The following is a 27258-nucleotide window of genomic DNA, read 5'->3' as shown; positions in this document are numbered from 1 at the left end:
TCTTTCTGCCCAAACGAACTGTTTCCAAATGCGACATAAAAAAGTGATCTTTCTCCGATCAGACAGCGCAGAAAGTTTCAGTGCGCGATTTCACAGATTCACTCCGCGCATTTCAGCGTTCCACAGCGATTCCCACCATTTCAGCACAGTTGATTCCGCACTACGATTCTCCAGATTCGAAGCAGCCAAATTGCCCATTTTCATCCGTCCTGATCTTTCATCTTCGTTTTTTTCGTTTCTCTGTGATCTGAGAAACTCTTCGGTGATTTTAAAGTTTAATCCGAGTGAAAATTCCAACTGGATCTAGTTGAATTATCGCGGAGCTTCAAAACGGATTCAATCATGAATCCTTTCTCCTCGGGCACTCGCTTGAGGTTGGTTCGGTTTTCGCGTTCTGTTATTTGATAATTGTACTTCGGATTGATTTTTATTGTGATGGTTGGGATTTGTTTTTTCTTAGTAATAGCTTTAGCGTGATTGGGGGATTTGAGTTGGTAATGTCTGTGTATGTTCGGGTTTATTGTTGCCATTTGCCAATCGTTTTATCATTGCTAGGATGAGGATGGTTAACCTTTTATGTGTCTTGTTTGGTTTTTAATCAATAGTAGGCATTTTAAGAACTGTTTGGATGAAAGTTGTCAGAAGAGGAGGATAATAGTAGGAGTGAAACTATTAATCGATCAATAAATTGAAAAATATTTTGGCAATCGAGTTCATGCAGTATGGAATCTGAATGTTTAGGATTTCATGTTAACTGATGAATTGACTTGCGATGTCTGCATGCTGTTCCTGAAGAATTTGAGGAGGATGTGTAGACTAAGTAGTATTTATTGATGTTGAGAAAGAAAAGGATGATGGGATTAAAAATACTGGCTTGGTGTCACCTGAAATTTTTTGGAACTTTGGGAAAGTGACATCATTCTTAGTATATAACATGTGTAAAATGATGGGTGATCACTCTTTTGAGGTTTCCTTTGAGGAGGTCGACGCTCAAGTAGATGCATTATGTGTTACTGGATTGTTTTTGGAACACTGCCAGAGAAAGATCAATACCACATGTTGGAAAATTTTAGGCTATATCATATGTGATGAGAAAATGCAAACTACAAAGACGCTGGCTGTAATAGAAACTGAAGTAACCTAGAAAATGTATTAGTGAAGCAAACACCCATGACTCTACATTTATTCATGTTTAGAGACTCAAAAGGAACAAGAGATCTACCATTTATGATGACAGCAGAGGCTTTGTGGGATGACTATGATTTTAGTCTAGATCAAGGAAATTGGCTAGTTAGTTGGAATTATTTTTTCCCGAAAATGGATGAATGGACGACATTCTTCTACTGGTGCTGTTTCTTATTGTGACATATCCAAGTTTTTAGGCAGGAGTGCTAGATATTTAAGGAGGATGCCAGATTTTTAAAAGTAAACTTAGTCAGTAATCCGAGAACTCTGCAGAACTTCTCTTCAGGTTTTACTAAGGGCCAAAATATGGTTTTGTGAAGAGTGAGAAATTTTTGAAAATGCTCCTTATCCCCACGCTCCAGCAACCCACGCTCCAGCACCCGAGTCCTCCATCACTTTCACTCATCACCCTTAACTACTGAGTTCGGTCTATCGTTCCTAGCCCAGCCTCCGGCGCCGGCCGTCGGCCGACGGCGGCCCTTCATTTCTCTCAGTTTCGCGACGTAGTAGCTGATTTTGCTTCGCCCTTCTTCTTAGAATGTTCGTATTAGTTTCTCCATAGAGATTCATCAAGCTTTGCCGGAAGTTTCTGTCAGAGCATCTGTTTTCTAGTCCGAAAGTTTTGTCCAGGTTTTAGCTTCCATCGCTTTACCCGCGCCGGGGTTTTTTGATGTTTTAGAAATAATGTATGCATCTGGCAGAAGGAGGTTGGTCTCTGGATTGGAAGCCAAGGAAGAGGTGATAAAACTGGAACATAAAGTGTTTACATTGAGGTTGGGGAATGGGGGCAGTTCGATTTGGTGGGCTGAAGAAACGAGGAAATCGCAGTACATGATGGATTTTGATTGTGAGGAGGCAAGATGGTTAAGTTTGAGATTCAAGGAGTTCATCAATACTACATATTCAAGTGTGGACTTTCATCGATATAGGGGAAAGAACGCGTTATTCACGGCACAGAGATTTCATAACAAACGTGGTAGCTTTGTTGAAGTGAACAAATTTGATTCCAGGGGCAGAAAGCAAATTACAATCGTGCAAGCGGTTTCAAGTCATTGGGCTGGAAGAATCTATCGGATGCTTTGGAAAGACTGCTGTCAGGGAGTTACCCAAGAAGGGACACTCGGTCTTCACTACATAATGGACAAAACACTTTCAGAAGAACAACATTGGAACATAAAGATAGAACATTACGAAGGGATGGTATACGAGGACTGCCGACAGTTAAGGAAGACTTTAATAGGGCAATACCGGAGTTGAAATGGCATGAGGCTCTCATTGTTACAAAAAGCAGGGTAAATATTGCCTGGGAAGTGGTTCGAAGAGTACTTGGAAAACCCTCACAAACAGCAGTTGAATTATTTCCATTTCAAGCAAACAAAGCGGTTTGGTGGCCTTCAAATTCAGAGGAGTATACTTATTTTTTAAAGCTTAAAAGAGGATTCTTTGACGGTGGGGTGTCTTTGTGTTTCGATGAATGGAGACCAAATATTAATACTACGGATTCGGTGGACAGATGCTGCAACAGTTGGCTTAGTATCTATGGGGTACCGTGGAATCTATGGTCGAGGGACACTTTCTCAGTTATTGGGGATCAATGCGGGGGTTTGTTGGACATCAGCAACGACACATTGTAATTTCGTGATTTAGAAGCGGCTAGAATAAAGGTGAAGGGTACTGCTGGTGGCTTTATCAATAACAGGATGAAGGTTCAAATGGGAGGAGCTTATTTAGATATCAGAATTCGGGTGGACTCCTTTGATTCAGCAGCTTACGATCAATACGAACGTCAAACTTATGCACAAGTACTAGTGAATGGAAAGAAAATAATAGCTGGGTGGGGCAATACAAATATTCACAGAATGATGACGAGAAAGGAGGCGACGCCAAAATGTATTACGGATGGAAATACAAATGCAAAAAACCCAACGGAAAAAATTGGTAACAAAGACGCTGGAATAAATATCAATTGCACGCAAGGAACAACTTTTGTAAGGGATACAAAACAACAATCTGCAACAATTAGAGAGACACTGGGTACAAAATTGGAAGGCAAAGTATCAAAAATACTGGAGAAAATCGTGCCAAAAGATGCACAGGAATTCAGACAGTCACCGATACATTCCATGCGCACAGATGAGATGGATGATCAAAAAGCTTCGAAGGTCAATGAAGATAAGTACTTAAGGAAGACTACTTATGAAAAGGTTTATAGCAGAAGAAAGAAAGCTACTGTAGGAATACTTGAAGATGGAATACCAGATGATGAAGTCTGTAGCACTGAAGAGGGCCGAGAGTTCGGGATTCATGACTTAGATGGCAGTGTAGAATCCGAGTTTGATGAGTCCAGAGAGGAATTTTTGCAGAATGAGCTTCATATCTCAGACTCCGATAGTCAGGCTTCTTTTTCATCAGAGGAGCCAATTAATATTGTTGAGGATGAGGCGGTTATGAAGGGGTTGTTTTCACCATCAAAGGAGATTAGTCCTATTGTTGTGCCAATCACACGAGTTAACAAAGAACCTAATGAGGGAAAGGTACTAATCGGTAATCATTCTTCTTTTCTATATCATTCTTTTTCTCTTCATGCTTTATTCCCTTTGTCCTTCTCAGTGTTGGGATTGTCTAGTGGCATCATAGGTGGGGGGCAGGGAAAATAGATGATTTGCCGGGTTCCGAGAGAAATAATTCCAAACGGGCTATCATGGATAACTCCTCATGTACTGTTGGGGAAAGTGGGGGAATGAATAAAGATGGTAAATGTTGGGATGAGGTGAAGAAGTCAACAGGAAACTTAAAAAGAGAACTGAGTAGGTTGAAATGGGGAATCAATTATGATCGAGGATCATCCTCGAAGGGCTCCTTACATTTATTATGAAAATATGTTCTTGGAATATAAGGGGAGGAGGGGCTGTAAGAAGAAGGGAGCTTGTTCGCATTGTCATTCGGAAGGAAACTCCGGATTTAGTGGTTGTATTGGAAACTAAGAAAGAATTGGTGGATCAAAGATTTGTGGCCAGTTTGTGGAAATCCAGATTTGTTGACTGGGTTTACTTGCCTTCGGTGGGGAGTTCTGGGGGTATTCTTGTCATGTGGGATCCGAGAGTGGTGGTGGTGAGAAACAATATGATTGGAAATTTTTCGGTGTCTGTTGAGATTTGTGGGATTGACAACACCATATGGTGGTTTTCTGGCATCTATGGACCTGTAAAACCAAGGGAAAGAGAGTTGTTTTGGGAGGAACTAGCGGGATTGAGCTCTATCTGTGATGATAATTGGTGCTTAGGAGGAGATTTTAACGTGGTAAGAAATACAGGAGAAAAAATGAATAGCACCTCCGTTACTACGAGCATGGTGTGCTTTGACAGATTGATAGAGGATTTGGGACTTCATGACCCTCCACTCTTGAATGCAAATTATACATGGTCAAATTTAAGGGCTGATCCGATTTGTTGTCGACTTGACAGATTCTTATTTTCAGGGGGTTGGAGGAATTTGTTTCCTAATTTTAGACAATCGGTCCTACCCAGAATCACCTCGGACCATTGCCCAGTGATTCTCGACACCGCTAAGTTCATGTGGGGTCCTACTCAATTTCGATTCGAGAATGCTTGGCTCTCGCACCACAAATTTAAAGAATTGGCTAAGTCATGGTGGAATAATATGGATTGTAGGGGGTGGGAAGGGTACAAGTTTATGAACAAGCTGAAAGGAATTAAAATGGAAGCCTCAAAATGGAATCGAGAGGTATTTGGAGATGTGTGATTCAAGTACAAGGAGTTGACAGCAAGGATAAAGCAGCTAGATGCATTGGAGGCGGAGGGACAGTGGTCGGATGCTTTTCAAGAGGAAAGAAGATTGGTAAGATGTGAATTGGAAGCTTTGACGATTACAAAATTTCATATGGAAAAACAGAGATCAAAATTAAAATGGTTAAAGGAAGGTGACCAAAATTCGAGATTTTTTCACTCACTGTTGACTAATAGGAGGAATAAAGCAATGATAGATAAACTGCAGTTGAAGGACGGGACTTTGGTTACGGAGGAGAGACAGATTGAGGAGATTATAATAAATTTTTTTAGGAATCTGTACAAAAAAATGGAAGGGTTGGAGGCTGCCGGAAGTGGGATGGAGGGAGTGGATTGGTGTCCTTTAGAGGTTAGGGAGGCGGAGGAGTTGGAGATTGCTTTTTTAGAGGAAGAAATTAGAAGAACAGTGTTTGATTGCGACGGAGATAAAGCGCCATGCCCGGATGGATTTACATTGGCATTCTATCATCATAATTGGGATACGGTCAAAGCTGATCTACTAAAAGTTTTTGACGAATTTTATGAAGGCGGGGTGGTTAATGGTATCACGAATGAAACATATATTTGCCTAATCCCGAAGAAACACGATGCAATTAAGGTAAGGGAATTCAGACCTATTAGTTTGACGACCACCTTGTACAAAATTTTGGCCAAAGTGTTGACTAACAGAATGAAGAAATTTATGGGAATACTCATCAAGGAAAACCAGTGCGCTTTTATTAAGGGGAGATAGATTCTGGATTGTTGTGTCATTGCAAATGAGGTGGTGGAGTAGTATCGACGAGAAAAGAAGAAAGGATGGATACTTAAAGTGGATCTGGAAAAAGCGTATGATAACGTTGATTGGAATTTTTTGGATTATGTGTTATCTATGAAAGGTTTTGGGGTAAGATGGAGGCGGTGGATTATGGGCTGTGTTTCGAGTGTGTCTTTCTCAGTTTTCATCAATGGAAGGCCGAGGGGAAAATTCAAAGGGGAGCGAGGACTTCGACAGGGGATCCCTTGTCACCTCTCCTTTTTAATTTAGTAGTGGATGTGTTGGGAAGGTTGGTAGATAAATCAAGGTGCTTAAATGAAGTTAAAGGACTCGAAATAGGGAGGAGGAAATTGGAAATTTCGCATATTCAGTTTGCGGATGACACTTTGTTTTTGGTTCAATCAGATAGTCATGTCATTGCATTAGTAGAAATAATAAAATGCTTTGGACTTCAATCTGGATTGAAAATAAATTTGGATAAGAGTGTGGTGTTGGGAATCAATTTTCCGGAAGATGATTTGGCCAATTAACTATCTCGGGTTACCATTGGGAGGTAATCCCACAAAGGTTTATTTTTGGGAACCAGTTTTATCAAAAATGTCAAGAAAGCTAGCTACATGGAAAAAAGCTTTTCTTTCAAGGGGAGGACGGCTAGTTTTGATACAATCAGTGTTGAGCGCTTTGCCATCTTATTTCATGTCCTTATTTAAAGTGCCAAGAAGGGTGGAGAAATTGATGGAAAAGGTGATGAGGGATTTCTTGTGGGATGGGGCAGACGGGGACAAGCATTGTCATGTTGTTGGATGGGAACATGTTACAAGACCGAAGGATAGAGGAGGACTGGGTTTGGGGAACATTTGTTTGAGAAATATAGCATTGTTGGGAAAATGGTGGTGGAGAGGGTCGGTGGAAAGAGATCCGTTGTGGAAAAAGGTAGTAATAAGCATTTATGGCCTACAAGAGACTGGATGGGATGTGGGATTGGCAAGGAATGCGACATCTAGAAGCCCGGGGAAATGTATCTCTCGGTCTTACCCGGCTTTTCATCTATTGGTGGGTGCGGTATTGAGAGAGGGTAATGTCATACGGTTTTGGGAAGATGTTTGGGAGGGGGGGTCATCGTTTAAAGAGCGGTTTCCTTCTATTTTTAAGATTTCTTCCATTAATAATAAACCGATCAATAGTTTTTTGGTGGAACAGTCTAGTGGAAATAACACTATCTTACATTGGGACATCCGATTTAGAAGAAACTTAAATGAGATTGAAGTGGGTGAGTTTGTTAATCTCCTAGGTGTTCTAGAGTCAGTCAGATTACAGAGGGGAGTGGGGGATTTTATAGTTTGGTTGGGAGACCAGTCAGGTATATTCTCAGTTCGATCTTTTTACAACTCTTTCTTTCCTCTTTCATCTTTCCCTTTCTTTTCTTACTTTGAAAACATCTGGAGAGTACCGATCCCCCGTAAAGTTCAAGTTTTCGCGTGGATTGTGGCTCTGGGGAAATTACCCACTTGCGATTCGATGCAAAGAAGGTGGCCTTTATGTGTCTTAATTCCCCAATGGTGCGCTCTATGCCGGAAGCATGAGGAAAATCAGGATCACTTGTTAGTGCACCGCTATTTCTCAGAAGATATTTGGAATAAAGTATTGCTTGAATTGGGTTTTCAGTGGGTGTTTTCGAGGACAGCTGCAGATATGATTGTCATGAAGCCGGGAGGAGTGCCAACCAAAAAATTTATGACATTCTGGCATGTTATGATACATTGCACGATGTGGTCTATATGGTTGGAGAGAAATAAAAGAATATTCCAAGACTAATCGGAAACAACGGAAGAAATCTGGGACAAAATCAAGTTCAGGGTTGCAAGTTGGTTAAAAAGTATTAAAGAATTTAGTCATCTGACTATTTTGGATTTGATTAGGGATTGGAAGTATGTATGGGCATGATATTAGTAGGATAGTACTTTCTTAGTTGTGTTCTATCTACTTTTGCGGATTACTCATCCTCTAACTTTGTAAAATTTTATCGATTAATATAATCTAGTTTCGACTCAAAAAAAAAACTTAGTCAGTAATCCAACCAACCTTTTTATTTAATTTGATGGTCACTTTGATTGCCGAGGCAAATGATTTCTTCTTATACTCTCTTTTCTTGGAATATCCTCCCTCCATCTTATCTCCACGTCCTCCTTGGTATATGCCATCATTCATGCTTGCTTGTTTTCTTATGATGATATTTTTTTCAATCTCTTTCTTATGGCTGATTATTTTTTTTGGTACTTGTTAAGATGCAAATTTTTACCCTTGATGTTTTGCTGAAGGGACATGATTCGGGCAATTCGGGCTTCCAAAACTGCAGCAGAAGAACGTGCTGTTGTGAGAAAAGAATGTGCTGCTATTCGAGCAGCAATTAGTGAAAATGACCAAGATTATAGGCATCGCAATTTGGCAAAGCTCATGTTCATACACATGCTTGGTTACCCAACACATTTTGGTCAAATGGAATGCTTGAAGCTAATTGCACATCCAGGGTTCCCTGAGAAGAGAATAGGATATCTTGGTCTAATGCTTCTTCTTGATGAAAGACAGGAAGTTCTTATGCTTGTTACCAACTCAATAAAACAGTATCCATATAAAACTTAATTTCCTTTGTATTTTGTTTTCTTTGAAGCTAGTAACTTCTCCTTGGACTGGCACTACCTAAATGGTAAGAATAATGAATTAACATGGGAAAGGGCATGTCTGTCTCTTCTATGTTTTATATTTTAGCCAAGTCATACGGATGGTTCATTTATTTGCTGTGTATAAGTTAAAGTTTCTATATCTTCAAATGCCTCAACTTGTGCACAGAGATCTAAATCATACCAACCAGTACATCGTTGGACTTGCTCTTTGTGCCTTGGGGAATATCTGCTCAGCAGAAATGGCTCGTGATCTTGCTCCAGAAGTTGAAAGATTGCTCCAGTTTAGAGATCCTAATATCAGGAAGAAAGTAGGTTTTTATTAACAAAACAATTACTGAACACTGAGTTAAACTTTTTGAAAGTTAAGAAGTCCTTGCTTCAATTTAAAGATTCAGTTAGAAACTATCTAAATGATTATGGAATTATGTTTTATTGTAGTTACATAAAACTGTGAGCTCTATATTTATATGATTAATAATAATAATTTTGGAACAAATTTCTGAATGATAAAAAAAAATCTTTAATGTTTTTTGGCAAAAGAGTGTTGTTTCTGTAGCTAAACTCCAAATTTTACATCAGTGTCGTATGCTTGTTGCTGTCTGTGACTTGGTCTCGGCAGTGGTTACAGAATACTGCTATTGTCTGAATTGTTTGCTTCATGGGCACACAAATTTATCGTAGAAAATTTCTTAGCTCTAAATTAGTTACTGATTTCTGCTAATCCGAAGTTAATATTAGGACTTCCTACAACTAGTACTCCGAATTGGATATATGAAATTCTTATTAATGCCTTTAATATCAAGATCTGTTTTGTACATTCATTCAAAAAGAAATGACAACGATACCACTTTACGGCAATTTATCATTCGATTTGTTTATGTCTCTCAAATCTTTGATGCAAGACCTTAATCGTAACTTATTAGAAACCCTACTTTCTGTCTGATGTAGGCAGCATTATGCTCTATAAGGATTATAAAGAAAGTTCCAGAGCTAGCAGAAAATTTTATGAATCCTGCTGCTGCCTTATTGAAAGAGAAGCACCATGGAGTGTTATTAACCGGAGTCCAGCTTTGTACGGATATGTGTAAAGTCAGTACAGAGGCTCTTGAGTATTTCAGAAAGGTAACTCTCTAGCCAGCTATATATTTATCCTGGAGTTTGTTTTGAGAAAAGAAAATATGAACAACTCTCCTACTTTACGAGTTACCTTTTCCTTTTGGGTGGTTTTAGAAATGCATTGATGGCTTGGTCAAAGTTCTTAAGGATCTTTCAAACAGTCCATATGCACCAGAGTACGACGTTTCAGGGATTACAGATCCTTTTCTTCATGTTAGATTGCTCAAGCTTTTATCCGTTTTGGGCCAAGGAGACGCTGATACTAGTGATGCGATGAATGATATTCTTGCTCAGGTAAGAGTGGTCTTTAGGGCTTAGGCATTTCTTACTGTCTATGCTAGTTCACATGAGACTCGTCCTCAATCCATTAACTTACTTTACAATTACTAATTTTAGCATGTTACGGAATGAAATAGTGATGTGTTTATGAATATGCAATGCGGTGCAAATATTTGTCCATGGAGGCAAATCATGTACATTTGAATGTTGTGCCAATTTTCCCTCTGATCTGCTTGAAGTCTTGTAGTCAATTCTCAATTTCTAGGTCTTTGAATTTTGAATCATTGGTCATAGTAAAAGAGAAACTATTCGAAAAATCTTAGTGGCAGATAGATTTGGGAACATAAACTTTGTCAAATACTCCGTGCCTCAATTCCTTATGGAAAATGAGAAACTTAGATAGAACTGAACGTGATTTACTATTATTCTGGGAATTTTTCATTATGATAATAGTTGGAAAAAAATTATACCACGTTGATCAACACTTGAACTCATTCAATTTAATATTTTGCAAGGGATGCTGTGTTCTCAGATCAAAGTTTCAGTTTTGGTTTCCCTGTAATTGTAGGTGTCAACAAAAACTGAATCAAACAAAAATGCAGGGAATGCCATCCTCTATGAATGTGTTGCTACAACAATGAGCATTGAAGATAATAGTGGGTTAAGGGTGTTAGCTATCAATATATTGGGAAGATTTTTGTCCAGTCGCGACAACAATATCAGGTTGTCCTCATTCATTGTGTTTGACCCAATCTATTTTCCATTGAGTCGATGGATGTGAGGTTGTTTTATATTTGAGTTCCGTAAGTTATTTTCGTCAGAATGAACCAGCTGGAATTATTTAATTTGCTTTTATTAGAATGTGATCATTCAACCAAGTTCTCATGAGATTTGTGAATGAATTTTTTTTTTTATTAAAAAACACATTCATGTTCTCTATTTCACCTAAGTTAGAATAGCATCTGACCTTAATTTGAGAGGTTGGCATCTCACTCCTGAAGTTTATTTCTTCTTGAGGATCTTTCTTTGCGTCTTGCAGTCAAAAAGTCCCTTGGCATGTTGTTTCTTGTTTCTCGATCATTTTTTTTCTTACTAAGTTGAAACCCTGTTATATCAGGTATGTTGCATTGAACATGTTGATGAAAGCAATTTCCTTGGACAGTCAAGCAGTGCAGAGGCATCGAGCTACAATTTTGGAATGTGTGAAGGTATCTTGTGGCTGCCATTTCATGTAGAATTTTTAACTTTCAATTTTCTCTTAATAGTTCATTGGTACCATCCGTTGTGAGAGTGAGATAAGGTGTTTCTGAGATTTTTATACCCACCACCCATGACCTATACTTTTGTCTTTGAATTTTCTAAATGTAGTCTATAAGGTTTGACAACTTTGTTATGTATTATTGATTCCTACATGTTTGGATGAGTCAAAGCATTTTTTGGGCTTGTATTTAGTTGTGTGCTAGTGAGACTCTCCCTCCAGCAAACCACACGCGACAAATTTGCATCAACGGGTGCTTTCTTCTTTCGGTGGGGGCATTTTGATCGAATCCCATCTCTTTCAGCAACTCATGGATACTTTTTTTTTCTCAGGATTCAGATGCTTCAATCCGTAAAAGAGCCCTCGAGCTTGTTTACCTTCTGGTCAACAAAAGCAATGTCAAATCTTTGACGAAAGAGTTGATCGACTATCTTGAAGTTAGTGACCCAGAATTCAAGGGAGATCTTACCTCTAAAATTTGCTCCATTGTTGAGAAGTAAGTTCAACGTGTAAAGATTTATGGTCAAGTTTAACTCTCCTTGGTCCACAATGTTGGACTTGTAAGTGATCGGTGCTTTCTTGTATCTCTCTGTATGCTCCGTGTATGTAAGGTTATTAATCTGTCATAATTCCGGGAGTATAGATTGATATTTTTTTATATGAACTAGATACGAGATTTGTATTTCAATTCCAAGACACGAGAATATCTTCATGGAATGATCTCACAAGATTTGGTAAAATTTAGACACGGGCGGACCAATGGAAATCTGAGTGAGTGGGGGAGGGGATCTAAGGGTGGAGAAATACTTGTAGGCCTCCATGGTCCCTACTTAGCCTGCACTCACATATTGCTGCGCAATAAAATAACAGAAAATGGAATCCTTCTCTTTATTCTTTTTTCCCTTTTCCTGAAATAAATTTATAGTTTAAAACCTTACTTTGTCCTTTTATTTTTCATTTATGTAAACTTATATTAGGGTCTCCGTTCAGTCGATTCTTTCAGGAATGTTTTGTGGCCTCCACCAGTAGTGATTAGATGCATTGACTTGACGTCATTTGTTGAAAATTCTAGAAACCTATGATTCTTTTTCCAGTTTATTGAAGCTATTCACAGCCTAATCTATTATTCTGTGGCGATGCTCCAGGTTTTCCCTAGAGAAAATATGGTATATTGATCAAATGCTCAAGGTGCTGTCAGAGGTACTCATAGTATTCAAATTTTGGTTCTAAGCTTGAGGTTTGTTTTGATAATTGACAGATAGAAATCATAGAATGTTCTAATCCTGCCAATGGAGGAACTTTAACCTCTACAAATTGGAGTTGTGTAGGTGTATAAAAAATGCAAGTCTATCTAACAGGCAGTTAATATGGAGGTGCTTTTTAAGCATAACAAAACTGCTTGAATGATTTTTTGTCGATCTGAATGGGAAGATTCATTTCCACTTGCGATGAAACATTTTCATGGTACAGGTTCAATTCTGGTCTGTGAATATTACAAGTTCCATTGTTATGTTCACGAGTAAGGGATCTAGTTATGGGGCGATTTACGGAGAATTCACTACTCGCAAGGTTGTGAGCGTGTTTATGGGATTTTCGCCCATGCCTCTCTATTTTGATAAATGTTATTTGAGGCTCGTTGAAGAGAGAAACTCACGATCTCCAAACTTCTTGATAGAAGCAAAAAAATTTCAGATACCGTTTTATTTGTCAAAGTTTCCTATAAATACACAAAGTTTTAGCAATCAAGAAAACTAAAAGATAGAATCCCTATCTAAAGGATTAAAATCCCTATCTAAAAGAGTAATTTCCTAAGAAACTGAGATAAGCTCTTATTTTAAAGAAATTAAAAGCAAGAAAAATCTGGAATCCTATGAGCTAATCCGCAACATTGGACTTCCCATGTGTACGCCTTTGATAAACAATATCCTTTGAAGTTGTTGGGCTGGGCTCAACGTTTGTTGGTTTTTGGCTGGTCGTGATATTACACCCATCTGGAGACATTTGATCGTCCACGATCACAAATGAAGGAAGCTCCTTGGCCAAGGTGGAAGCATCCTGCCAAGAAGCTTCTATGGGCAAGAACCGGCCCAATGGATCAGCAGCTCGCGACGTCCCTGGCGGACTCTTGAATCCAGAATGGCAATTGGCTGTGGTGGGTCGTCTTGGTTGAACATTGGCAAGTCCGAGCTGTGGGGAATATCTCCCCTAGATGGCTTCAGAGATGAGATATGGAATTATGGGTGGATCAATGAGGAGTCAGGAACATTGAGTTTGTATGCGACCTGACCAATGCGTGCAATAACTTCAAAGGGGCCACAGTAGCATAGGGAGAGCCGGCCCAATGGATCAGCAGCGCGCGACGTCCCTGGCGGACTCTTCTAGAATGGCCATTTGCTGTGGTGGGTCGTCTTGGTTGAACACTGGCAGGTCCGAGCTGTGGGGAATATCTCCCCTAGATGGCTTCAGAGATGAGACATGGAATACTGGGTGGATCAATGAGGAGTCAGGAACATTGAGTTTGTATGCGACCTGACCAATGTGTGTAATAGCTTCAAAGTAGCCACAGTAGCATGGGGAGAGCTTCTTGTTCACACGCTTCGCCACACTAGACTGGCGCTACGGTTGTAAGCGTACCAGAATCATATCTCCTACAGAAATTTGGACATCCCTGTTAGATGAATCATATTGCGTCTTCATGAGGTTCTGGGCTTGCAAGAGACGTTGTCAGAGACGTTTCAGGACTTCGTCTCTTGTCTGTAATTCTTTGTTGTCGGCTTCTAATTTCGCCACCTCTGGGCAAAATGATAAAAGACACGGCGATGGCGGCCGTAGACTACTTCAAATGGTGAGGAGTGCAAGGACGAATGAAAGCTGGTGTTATAGCATAATTCGGCTCACGCAAGCCATGTAGTCCATTTCTTAGGGAAGTCACCTGAGAAGCAACAAAGAGACATTTCCACAATATGGTTATAACCACCTCCGTTTGGCCATCCGATTGAGGACGGTAAGCCGATGTAAAACAAAGTCGGGTTCCACTTAGGCGGAACAATTCCATCCAAAATCCACTCGTAAATGTGGCATCTTTGTCGCAAACAACGGACTCGGGCAGCTCGTGAAGCTTGAAAATTTTCTCAAAAAAAAATCCGAGCTATAAGTACTGCCGTATAAGGGTGTGAGAGAGCAACAAAATGCGCATACTTTGAAAATCTGTGGACCACGACCAAGAGAAAATTTTTCCCATGTGATAGGGGCAACCCCTCGATAAAATCCATGGAAATGTCCGTCCATACGTGATGAGGAACGGGAGGGGCTGTAACAGGCTTCAAATTTTCATTGTTATTGCGTTGGCACACCGTACACTCCGTAGCAAATGCCTTTATGTGGTTGCACATGCGTGGCCAGTAGAAGTCCCTCGTGATTCGATGCAACGTCTTTAGATATCCCTCATGGCGCAAGCTATGAATAAAAGAAATGATTAATGCCGAATCTGGAGGCAAGAAAACCTTCTGATTATACCATAAGAGATCATCCGAGAAGTCCCATGGGCCAAAAGCTTCTCCTGCTTTCATCTTATCGATCAAGGATTGTGACTCTAGCCTAGAGACGAGTTCAATTCTGATTTTCACCATTCATTCCAGCCGTGAGATTGATAAGACACAAATAGAGCTATTGTTTGATTCATCTCGTCTCGAGAGTGCGTCGGCAACCACATTAGATTTTCCTAATTTATATTCCACCATGAATTCAGATCTCAACAGCTTGCTGATCCATCTTTGCTGAGGCGAAGTCGTGATACATTGTTCCAACATAAATTTGAGACTGTAATGGTCGGTGTGCACTATAAAAGGCAATGGGACGCCTGTTTTGAAGGACAATACCTGATCCAATTTCTGAAGCGTAACATTCCACCACGATTGGTTTTGCAAAATTAGGTAAGGCTAGTACGAGTGTGGATGTCATTTCTACTCTTAATTTTTCGAAAGGGCATGTAGCCTCTTGTGACCATGCGAGGGAGTTCTTGAGAAGAAGGCAGGTTAGGGATGTGGCAGTAATTCCGTAGTTCTTGACAAACTTGCGGCAATAACCCGCAAGGCCCATAAATCCGCGAAGGGCGTGGACAGAGGAGGGAGTCGGCCAATTAGCAATGGCTGCAATTTTCTCTTCATCGACTTTGACCCTTGACTGAGTCACTCGATCGCCGAGGTAGGCCACTTATGTTTGAGCCAGAGAACATTTGGATTGCTTCAGGAAAAACTGTTGTGCCTTTATCGTGGAGAAGACCATACGTAATTGTTTCAAGTGCTCTTCCCAAGATTCGCTGTAAATCAGAATATCGTCGAAGAAGACGAGAACAAATCTGCGTAGGTAATCCCCGAAGATAGAGTTCATGATGGACTGAAATGTTGCTGGTGCATTTGTTAGCCCGAAGGGTATAACTAAAAATTCGAAGTGGCCATGATGAGTCCTGAACGCCATCATGGGGATGCATGTTGGATCCATCAAAACTTGGTGGTTACCTGCTCGAAGATCGATCTTGGTAAAAAATTGGGCCCCCCTTAAGTTCTTCCAACTGTTGTTCAATCACTGGGATTGGGAATTTGTCTTTCACAGTTCGTGCTTTCAAAGCCCAATAGTCTACACAGAAACATCATGATTTATCTGCCTTGATGACTAATAATACAGGTGATGAAAAGGTGATGTACTGTGTCGGATATTTCCCTGCCTTAACATTTCAGCACGCTACCTCTCAATCTCATCTTTTTGCGCTTGTGGATAGCAGTAGGGTCGAACCACGATAGGATCAGTCCCTTGGGTTAATATAATTCTGTGGGTATGTTGCCGTCGCGGGGGAAGACCACTAGGTTCCCCAAAAGTACCTTCAAATTCTTTCAGCAGCGCCTGAAGGCCTGGTTGTTCCCCTCCGATGGATTCTGTTATGGTAAGGGCAAAAGGGTCAGAATCCGCATTAAGTTCTTCTTCCTGTAGACTGATCGAGTTTCTCTCATATGGAAAATTCATTACCATGTGAGTGAAGTCCCAACTGATGGGTCCAACAAGTGTGCACAACCAATTCACTTCCAAGGCCACTCTAAATTCTCCCAACGGTATAAAAAAAAAAGGTCCACAGAAAATCGAGCTCCTCCCAAAACAATCTGTACACTGCGGCACACTCCCGAGCACTGAAGTTGTCCGCCATTGGCTGCTGGCACCCTTAGGGTAGGTCTGGTTTCCACGGATAAACCTAGCTTGTTGGCTGCTAGTGTATCAACGAAGCAATACGTGCTTCCCGAATCAATGAGGACCCTCAAGTGGCAGCCCTGAATTTCTCCCCAAATTTGCATCGAAGATTCGCACCACAGGGACCAGAAATTGCATGGATAGAGGCTCCGAAATCTTCTGATTCTTCTTCGTCCGCGGGATCATTATCGTAAGAAATGTCCTCTATTCCTTCCAACAAAAACAATCGTTTGCGTTGATGTCCCGACGTGTATTTTTCATCACAATTGTAGCAGAGCCCCTTGGAACGCCGCTTTTCTAACTATGGTCTTCTCAACCGTTTGATAATGGGTGTATTATGCTGCTGCTGCTGAGCAAAGGTGCCCACGTTTCCTCCCACAGGTAGTTATTTCCTGTTTCATATAATCTTGCCAGATTCATAGCAGTAGTGAGATTTGTTGGGTGGTGGATTTTAACTTCTATGGCAATGCTTCTGCACAATCCACTAATGAACAATTGAACTTCCTGCCTTGATGTTACGGGACCCAAACGGGCCAGCAATTCCTCAAAGCATTCCTGACAATCATTCATCGAGTCTGTCTGACGAAGTTTGGCAAGATCGCCAAAAGTATCCCCTCGAATGGGTGGGCCAAAGCTGAGACCGCATTGTTCTGCGAAGCGTCCCACCGAATAACCGGGATGATCCCGTTTTAATTTCCGAAACCACAACTGTGCCTTACCGTCGAGATGGAAGGATGCTAATCCTACTTTTTCTGCTTCATGTGTGTGCTGATGTTCAAAGAAATGCTCGCAGCGATTTAGCAAAGCCAAAGGGTCTGACTGACTTTCCATCGTGACGTGGGAAACCTAACCTGGTATAATTAGGTACGAATAATGAGTTGTCTTTCCTTTCACGTGCGCGCGGGCCTGCAGAGTACGTATCATGGGAACTTTGGTCGTACACAATTTCTGTTTTAGATGCAGTGACTTGCATCAATAGTTCCTCCAAGCATGTGGCCAGATCTCGTTGTCGTTGGCCACTCTCTCGTTGTCGTTGGCCACTCCCGATCCAGTCTTCCTTGTACATGGCCATAAAGGCCTCCAGCTGCTTTGCGTGGAAAGCAAATCCCCCATAGCGCCTGTCTCTGGTGCCACATTGTTATATTCACGAGCAAATGATCTAGTTGTGGGGCGATTTACGGAGAATTCACCACTCGCAAAGCTGTGAGCGTGTTTATGGGATTTTCTCCCACGCCTCGGCCTCGCTATTTTGATAAATGTTGATTGATGCTCGTTGAAGAGAGAACCTTACGATCTCCAAACTTTTTGATAGAAACAAAAAAATTTCAGATACTGTTTTATTTGTCAAAGCTTCCAATAAATACACAAAGTTTTGGCAATCAAGAAAACTAAAAGATAAGAATCCCTGTCTAAAGGATAAAAATCTCTGTCTAAACCCAAAGAGTAACTTCTTAACAAATTGAGAGAAGCTATTATTTTAAAGAAATTAAAAGCAAGAAAAATCAGGAATCCTGCTAATCCGCAACTTCGGACTTCTCTTGTGTATGCCTTTGAAAAACAATATCTTTTGATGGGCTCGATGCTTTTTGGTTTTGGGCTGGTCGTGACACCCATTCAAAATGGTGATAAAGACTAAATTTTCTAGAAGCACTCAAGATTTGAGAAAATACTGAACTGTTGCAACAAAGAACCAAATTCACTGTAAAGTTCAAAGAAATCAAGGAAGACAGATTTTGTGAAGTAAAAATATGTAATGGTATGTATAGATTTCCCTTGATAGAATAATGTCTCTATACAAGTATTTAGGGGTGGGATCGGGTAGGGAACCGTCCCGTAACTATCATACCCAATCCCCGTCCCGATAAAAATTGGGAATCTTTTTTTTTCCCCGATCCCGTACCCGACAAGTGTAGGGACCTGAATGTTCGGGATCCCGTCGGGTAGGGATGTGATATCCCGAGTTTTTTTTTTGAAATCTCTCGAGACCTATAATTCAGTGGTCAGATACTCAAATATAGGAAAATCAATGCTGCAACACAACAAAATAGCAAGTATACTTGTGTTGATTAAGGCAACATATTTATTTCATCAATCAAGAGCTGAAATGAATAGCTAATGGATAATGACTTCAAAGTCATTACTGAATGGTTGCTTAAAAAATTACCTTGGCTACACTTATTGTTTGTTGCTCCATAGCTTCATGAATGGTTGCCCTGTCATGTTCCCTCGTACGTACTAGCAAATAGTTGCTAGTGGGAACCTTGAGTACAATTATATTGTGAACAATAATATATTCAACAGAATGTTGCAATTACTGCACATGTATCTAATCAAATCAAAATGAATCTAATAAAAAGAAAGAAAGTTTGTTTCATAGTCATCGGTGGAAAAATCGGTTTAAATGGAGAAAATGACACTGAAATTGAAATTTCAGAATAGACATTAGATATTAAATTGAAACAAAGTGACAAAGAAGCTGACATTCACATAGGAGCTTAAATAAATTCTTGGTTAATAAAAAAAAATCCAAAATAAAAAAGTTCACATATCAAGCCAATGTCACATTAAATCACCACGTCAACCATTTATTTTTCTACCATAGGGTCTTTGGAGTTTACACTTGAAGAAGATGCATTACTTTGCTGTGGGCATGAGCGTGCCTACAAAAACAACAAATATACTATAATCACAATATATAAAAAGATTAAAATTTACAATTAAAAAGCTAAAGTAAGATGAACCAACTAAGGGATAGCTAGAAATACAACAATTACATAAACCTATAAATAGATACCAAGCACCAACTTACCCAACTCCAACTTACTGAGCCACATTCCTCTCCATGAATGTCAATGACTAAAATAAATAGATGCACACATGTTAAAAATAACTTATTTTGTAAAAGTCAATTTATCTTTTGATGCAGAAAATAATGATAGACAAAGAATCAAAATACTCATAAAAATTATTAAACAAGTTAAATATTGACTTACTTGTGACAACCTCTTCACAATCCTTATAAAAGTTGAATTCATCTTCTGTTGGCTCCTTGTATAAGTTAAGTTAATTTCTTCACCTCTAAGCCAATCACTAGTACACACTAGTGCTTCCACCATTTTGGGATGCAACGATGCCCTAAATGGATCCACAACCCTCCTCCCAAGGCTAAAAGCATTCTCGCTGGCAACAGTAGATGAAGGGATTGAAAAAATATCCTTGGCAATCTTAGAAAAGATTGGAAATGCTGTTGTATTCCCTTTCCACCACTCCAAAATATCGAAGCTTGAGCTCCATTTCACAAAAAGATCCGATAAGTACTTGTCCACTTCTTTACTTATTTCTGTTTGCTTTTGAGTTTTTCTTACTTGAGCCATTTTCAGATGATAGTTCAATTTAACAGGATCATTCTTATACATTTCCATCAAATCTTTGTCTACATCACCATCATCAATCCCGTTAATATGATCTAAAGGAGAATTACCTTTGTATGCATTATACAACTCCATCAGACAATTCTTTAAACCATCGACAAAGGATTGTATTTTAGTAGCATCCAATTTCATATCTCCCAAATGGATCCCAATCATTTGAAGTTTATAACGAGGATCTTGAATGTGACATAGGAAAACAAGCTTGTTCACCTTCTCAAGATCACCCCAATACTTCTTGTACTTACTCTCCATTCTCTTAGCAACTTCTTGCAATGTAGGATCTGTAGTGTCGAGTATTGTCTCATCAATTATTGTCCTCATTGCAACTATTTCCTCCCAAATCAAGGGTGATGTAGTTTTCTTGGTAGCACTAAGTTGCAATGTAGTATCATGAAACCTCTTGAGAAAATTCACAAAGACTTGTACCTTCTCCCAATCTTTTTTCGTTGGAGGTCCCACTCTTTTTTTTTTCTCTGAACCTTCTACCTCTTCAAAGTATTCAACAAATTGTGCATTCTCTGTCATCCTATCAAAAACTTTCTTAAACTTGTATGGAACAGAAAGCATTGTATAGGTGGAATTCCACCTAGTAGGCACATCCATTGGAACAGTCGACATTTTATCCATCTTCAATAGGATAGCACACTCCTTAAATTGGTCCAACCGTGCCCCGGAAGAGTGAATATACTTCACACAGTTTCTAATGGACTCAACTGACTCATAAAGAAACTTCAACCCACTCTTGACAATCAAATTTATAATATGACAACATCATCTCAAATGCAAGTACTTACCATCAAATAATAGAGTGCCCATTTCCTTTAGCCTCTTTCTCATGTACTCTACCGCTTTATCGTTCGTGCTAGCATTATCAACTGTTATAGCGAAAACTTCATCTATCTCCCAAACTCTTAAACATGTTTCTAAAACTTTGCCAATGTCATCTCCTTTGTGAGAGGTGATCTTGGTAAAATTTATTATTCGCTTATGCAACTTCCAATCATTGTCCAAGAAATGAGCAGTAATTACCATATAGTTGATATTCTGAACAGAGGTCCAAGTATCAGTAGTTATACTTACCCTTTGATCACCAATTACACTATTTATCTTAGCCATCTCCGCTGAATATAAATCCCATACAAGAGCTGCAATTTTCTTGCGGTTGGGAATTTTGAATCGAGGTTGAGCTTCCTTCATCATCTCTACAAACCCCGCCCCTTCCACAACCCTAAACGGCATTTCATCTTTAACAACAAATGTGACAATCTTATCTTCAAGTTTTTTTTGGCTAAAGATGTGAGGTGTCAAAACATTATTCATGGACGATTGTGTTAAGATCGGTTGAGAAGAACCTGACTTCACCGCGTTATGAGGATTCTTTTTGCATTTCTTCACATGCCCATCAATGACATTATTCCCATGTGTTCTGCTATGGGCAGGAACTTCAGTTTTGCAATAATTACAGACGGCAACAACAGCAATGACCTCATTTTTGTCATTTCTCCTTATACTTTTCTTGGCGTGTGACCACACATCCGCTACTTTTTTTCTTTTGGCTCCAATATCTTCTACTTCCTCATGAATGATTGGTGTTTTGGATGGAGATAGTGTTTTAGGTTGAGTGGTGGAAGGAACACTGCCACTTCCACTTGATTCATCCATGTGCACCTAATTAATAACAAATGACAAATATTAGTAATCATAGTACATTATATTCCAATAATAAGAAATATAATTACCAAATAATAGTAATCTCAATATAAAAATCAGAAACTACTGTTAACGTCATCATTGACTACATGAACAGAGTTCACGAATGATAAATAAAAAAACACGAAATTTCAATTCAAGAAAATGAATGATATCGAATCTGGAGATGAGCAAGCAAGATCAGATGGTAGTGCATGTTTTGTAGATTATCATTCAATTACAGAATAGGTGGATAAGTATCATCACGCCTCTTCCTGCTCATCTGAATAATCAAGACCCAGACCCTTCGGTAATGAACCAAAAAACAGTAGAAACGAGATATGTAAACAAATTTAACAAAGAGGAATCAGATAAAAATGTCAATCACCACATTACATCTATGATTCAATTCAACTTAAGCCTGGGGCGACAAGTGCACTATCATCACCTTCCTCGGGGGACACAATCAGGAGAATTAAACGATTTTCAAACAAAAAAGTAAAAAACGAAGATAAAAAATTGAAACCTTGAAAGGAACGAATCGGTCGCTCTGTGTCCTCTTGAATTTCTTGACACCCTAGGCGAAGGAGAAATGGGGAAATTGAAATGAAAGGGGGGAAATGAAAATGTTAATTATAATTATATTAATAATTAAAAATAATATAAAATTTAATAATATTTTCTCGGGTCGGGACGGGAATCCCGTCTGGAGGAGTTTATAAACCCTACCCTTCTCCCGAAATAAATCGGGACGGGAAAAATCCCGAACCGTAGGGTCGGGAATTTCGGGTTTTTTGCCAGCACTACAAGTATTCTCCTCACTCCCTAGCATTAGCTAGTATAAACTCACAACAAGAAAAGTAACTAAATGATTCCCTGTGTCACCCCCTATACGTTATATCTCCCTCTCCCCCACATGCACCCTCCCCACGTCTTCTAGACTACACATGCTTAATAATGGGCTTCTCTCTATTCTTTATGCTTACACATCCACTACACCTGCATCATATACCTTAAGATGTCTGTGAACGTTTTCCATCTAAGATTATTGATTCAGTTACAGGACAACATTTTTAATTGTGAAGTTGGTATTTTTATAATTATGAACTTCATACTTCCTCTTGGTAATATGAATATTTTGAATCCTTTACTCGTTACCCACATGTTTTTACATCTTTTTTAGAAGTATGCCATGGTCAAATGTTTTTTCAAGGGAGGGCTTTGCCTGACCCATTTTATCTGAATTTGTCTCTTGTATAAATAATGTGGTCTCTCAGGGAGAGAGTCAATAGGTGTTATATGTCTTGCAGGCTGGAAAATTTGTGAAGGCCGAAGTGTGGCATTCTCTTATTGTTGTAATTACTAATGCTTCTAACCTGCATGGATATTCTGTAAGATCTTTGTACAAGGCTGTACAAACAGCACATGAGCAGGTATGTCAAAAGTCTGCTGATATGAACACTGAATTTTTATTGGCTTTTGATCACGTACTTTGACTCATGTTTTACAATTCTGCCTTGTCTTTACTAGGAAACTCTCATTCGAGTTACTGTTTGGTGCATCGGGGAATATGGGGAGATGTTGGTTAATAATAGTGGAGTTCTTGATATTGAAGACCCTATCACTGTGAGTTTGTACTATTTTAAATTTCAGAGTCTTGCTCATAAAACTTGCATTGGACTTGGTACCGTTCATATGCATCTGTGATGTCGCCAAACTGGTCTGCTCTCGTTCTAACCAATGTTGTAAAGCGTGTCCATGCGGGTTTTCTGTTTATAGATCATTAAAGAATAATTATCATATTTGTCGCAGTGTGTTATGTTGAACCTTTAATGGATCTGAAGTGCAATATCACACTGCAGCTTTTATGTAGCTTAGTTACTTTTACCATGATGCTCTACTATTGTAAATAATTTTGGCTGTTCTCTGGCCCTTTTACATACTTAACATTTTCTGGCATACCTTTTTGATATAATCAGTAGATTGACATTCTATCCTTAAATTGACAATTCTCTCAGTTGGTTATCTAACGCTATAACCATATATTGGCATTTACTTCCATGAGAGCTAAACACTTGAACATAATACTGAAGAACGTAAGAGTCGCGCTTGGTAAGGTCATGGCCAGCATCATCAATCTTGTTAGTTTTGTTCTGACAGAAGAATTTCTTAATATATTTTAACAATTTTTTTTCTGAAGCAGGTAACTGAGGCTGATGCGGTGGATGTTGTTGAAACTGCAATTGGACGCCATTCTTCGGATCTCACAACTCAAGCTATGTGCTTGATTTCTTTGTTAAAATTGTCAAGTCATTTTCCTTCGTGTTCAAAGTATGTCGTTCGTACTTTTTTTGCAAGTTCTGATAGACTACTATATGGTGCATATCTACAGTTTCCAAATTATTTTGCAGATTACCAGTTGTGTCATTAAACATTTGCTAAAAACCTCATTTGCAAATTCAACGTGTTATTAAATTTATAACTAAAACCATTCATGTAAAATTTAATAGCTGAAACCCCCCTCCCCCCCAATGTTGATTAAATTTGTTACCAAAAACCTGCCGCCGACAATTTTTTTATGGTACACATTTTATTTTTAATCTATTATGTATGGAATTTTTCCAAAATTAAATTCTCAAAATTTCAAATGATGTAATAACTTAAAACAATAAGGAGTCTTTTGGCAATTTACCCATCCCTCCATTATGAGTGACTGTACTGTACGATAACAAATTGACACTTCTCCTCATGTTGCCTATTTGTTTAGTTTTATTCAGACCTTTATTTGATATGATTTACTTGATTCACGTTTCTGGGTTCAGATCACCATCACATATGACCTATCATATTCTAAACTTATTGAGCATGTTTAAAAATATACGGGTACACTTTTGTAATTAACTTATGGAAAGAATTGATGTAATAACAGGAGGATAAATGATATAATTTTTCAATACAAAGGAAGCCTTGTGCTTGAACTGCAACAGAGAGCGATGGAATTTAATTCTGTGATTGGGAAGCATTCAAAAATCAGGTAAAAAAGAGGTTTAGTTATTTTGTAAATTTATGAACTCACGTTTTGGTTCTCCATAATTGGGGATGCTGGATGAATTTTGTTTAGGTCTTCACTAGTGGAAAGGATGCCAGTACTTGATGAAGCAACCTATAGTGGGAGGAAAGCTGGCTCTGTATCACCTTCTGTTTTAACTTCACAAGGAGCTCCCCTTAAACTTCCAAATGGAGTTGCCAAACCAACTTCAGCTCCTCTTATTGACTTGCTTGATATTAGTTCAGATGACATTCCAGCAGCTAGCCCGTCCGATGGAAATTTTCTTCAGGATCTTCTTGGTGTCGATCTATCACCAGCCTCTTCACAGCAAGGTTGTTTTTTCTTTAGTGCAAATGCGTGTCCATGGCTAGCTAAGAGTGCTCTGAACACGTCGGAGGTTTTTTGCAATTTATGCTCTATAAAGTGTCTTTAAAGTTTGTACCTCCACCGTTCTCTTATTTTTTCTCGTTGGGGGATTTTGAAAACCAAAAATAGTTGAGCGGTAGATCCTAGAGTTTCATGACCTTTTTTCTTTCTGACACCACGTGATACAGAGTTCTGCCTTCTTTACCAACTCTAGAAATATTTATGTAATATCATAGGTCAATTTTTTTTTTCTCTGTCAAGAAATTATGCATTATTGTTGCATAATGTAGTTTTACTTGTCAGAGTCGTAAAATCAGATAGAATTCTTTCTTATGGAAAACTTTTCTTATTAATCAAATTGTTTTTACGTTCAAAGTTTCAGGAACTAATCAGATCCAAAAGAGTGGCACTGATGTGTTACTGGACCTTTTGTCTATTGGAACTCCTCCAGCTCAAAGTAGCTCGCCTGCTCTTGATATTTTATCGTCTGGTCAAAATGGCAAAAGGTCAGTGGATTTGTTAGATAAGTTGGCTTCCCCTTCTGCACAAGTCTCGACCCCTTTAGGAAGTTCTTCCGTGATGAATTTGTTGGATGGTTTTGGGTCCAATCCATCTGTACCTGGTACGGTCCACCAGTCTATCTCATTGTTGATTCGTCTATCTATGGAATTTCCCCATTGGCTTAGTTAATTTGTTCCTGTTTGATGTGTTTCTTTCAGTTGCAAAAGTCAACGGCCCAACCTATCCATCAATTGTTGCATTTGAAAGCAGCTCCTTGAAAGCGACTTTCAGCTTCTCAAAGGAATCTGGGAACCCACAGACAACTGTAATCGAGGCTCAATTTATCAACAAGTCGCCCAACATCTTCTCTGGTTTTCTATTCCAGGCTGCTGTCCCAAAGGTAATTTAAGGAATCGATCATCTAAACTTTCTATTTCGCTTCGTTTTCTGGTTGTTCCGCTGTCTCCTTCGCCAGAGTCTGAAAATGATGAGAATCCTATCTTGCCTCCACTTCAGATTTTATTTCCTCGCACGTTCTTTGTTTTGCATGAAGTGCAGTTGTCATTGTTTATGTCTTGGTGTTTAATGTATTCACTTGCACTACACTACCAGCTGCATAGGTGTCGAATAGTTAGGTGGTTATGGTTTCTTGTTTCAATAATTTTCCTTTTGGTCATTCTGCCTTGACTTCTGTTTTCTTATGTAGCCCAACAGTGACTACTTTTTGTGGTTCTAAATGAGAATTTTGGTGGCAGATTTTGTATCTAATTTTTTTTAAAATTAGTCTAGTTGGAATGGGGGTTAATTAACCTTGATTTTCCGGCCATCGATATGTCATATTTGTATATTTGGTCCCCAGTTCCTTCAACTACAGTTGGAACCAGCTAGCAGCATTACACTTCCTGCAAGTGGGAATGGATCAATCACACAAAAGTTGCGAGTGTCAAACAGCCAGCAGGGCAAGGTACATGCATGGATTTATATGTATTCTTCTTCATCTTTCCACCACTCATCTAACTTAACTGTCACGTTTTCTGTTACATAAGACCATGTGTCCAAAATGTTGGATGGAAACCTTCATAATAATTTGATTCATAGGCTGATGCAATGTGAATTGATTTCTATTTATAATGTTTGGTCACCATTTCTGGTTTTTCAGAAATCCCTCATCATGCGTATTAGGATAAGTTATAAGATGAATGACAAAGATATTTTGGAGGAAGGGCAAATCAGCAACTTCCCCCGCGATCTTTGAGTTGGAATGACCATTGATAATATGCATGAACTCTTGGTAAATCGTCATCAAGGATAGTTGGAAGTTGAGTATTTATAAAATTATTCTGGTGGTAAGGCCCTTGGCGTTCGGTTTCTATTGAGCTAGTTTATGTACATTTGTGATTTGTATAAGAAAATTTTCTATAATCGATTGTGGCATCAAGATTGGCGTTCTTTAGGATGCGCAGGAGGAGGTGCCAATTTTTCCCTCGTTGAGTGATGGCTTCTGATTTATTTTGATCAACTTGATGTATTCTTTAAAGCACTTATTTGTAATATAGATATGTCAATTTACCGTTGAGTTATAAACACTTATGGCGTTTCATAGAATTCTCAGATTCACAGGAGAATATCACTGTCGTTCTTATTTTCGAGCTCATGGAAAAATTTTTACTACACCCGACCCGGTGTGGTGGGAGCCCTTAAATCTCCGAAACCGCGCATGGATTTATGTAAGGTCTTCTGGTTGGCTTGGTGGAACCAATGGGTTATGCTTCAGAGGGTGGTCCGATCTTCCCCTCCCCTTTCAGATTGAAAAGTAACTACATATTTTCCATGCATAAATCCGTTCTCTGCAGTTTAAATTTTTGAGGAAAGTGTTTGTTTTCGTGAAATAAAAAGCAAGAA

At 39.1% G+C, this 27258-nt stretch overlaps 1 protein-coding gene, 1 long non-coding RNA gene and 2 other non-coding genes across 7 annotated transcripts; 1 reads left to right on the top strand and 3 right to left on the bottom strand.

The window, feature by feature from the left end:
• The first annotated feature begins 1 nt into the window (after position 1).
• Positions 2-26953, top strand: LOC140975383 (AP-1 complex subunit gamma-2-like). Of its 4 annotated transcripts, none has more exons than XM_073439074.1 (18): positions 2-374; positions 8067-8369; positions 8596-8737; positions 9378-9551; positions 9660-9839; positions 10393-10547; positions 10942-11032; positions 11415-11578; positions 12228-12282; positions 22751-22873; positions 22971-23066; positions 23644-23771; positions 24370-24474; positions 24562-24821; positions 25238-25477; positions 25575-25756; positions 26216-26320; positions 26516-26953. In XM_073439074.1, exons 1-18 carry the CDS (start codon positions 343-345, stop codon positions 26609-26611), a joined length of 2631 nt encoding a protein of 876 aa, XP_073295175.1. In that variant the 5' UTR covers positions 2-342; the 3' UTR covers positions 26612-26953. The 4 variants fall into 4 exon arrangements, with proteins under 4 accessions (XP_073295175.1, XP_073295172.1, XP_073295173.1 ...); XM_073439071.1 differs by having other exon boundaries at positions 25232-25477; XM_073439072.1 differs by having other exon boundaries at positions 23641-23771.
• LOC140974744 (uncharacterized) lies at positions 18122-19372 on the bottom strand. Its single transcript, XR_012174865.1, has 3 exons — positions 19314-19372; positions 19130-19176; positions 18122-18980 (listed from the first exon to the last, which is right to left on the bottom strand). It is a non-coding gene; the product is annotated as an uncharacterized lncRNA (long non-coding RNA).
• Positions 21636-21714, bottom strand: LOC140975989 (small nucleolar RNA Z195/SNORD33/SNORD32 family). The gene has a single exon (XR_012175124.1). It is a non-coding gene; the product is annotated as a small nucleolar RNA Z195/SNORD33/SNORD32 family (small nucleolar RNA).
• LOC140975991 (small nucleolar RNA U31b) lies at positions 21805-21892 on the bottom strand. Its single transcript, XR_012175126.1, has one exon. It is a non-coding gene; the product is annotated as a small nucleolar RNA U31b (small nucleolar RNA).
• Positions 26954-27258: the final 305 nt, after the last annotated feature.

Source organism: Primulina huaijiensis, chromosome 4, assembly GCF_012295235.1.
Source record: "Primulina huaijiensis isolate GDHJ02 chromosome 4, ASM1229523v2, whole genome shotgun sequence".
In the NCBI taxonomy this organism is placed as follows: domain Eukaryota; kingdom Viridiplantae; phylum Streptophyta; class Magnoliopsida; order Lamiales; family Gesneriaceae; genus Primulina; species Primulina huaijiensis.
The sequence above is the reverse complement of the archived record's forward strand: the minus strand, read 5'-3'. Positions and strand labels throughout refer to the sequence as shown.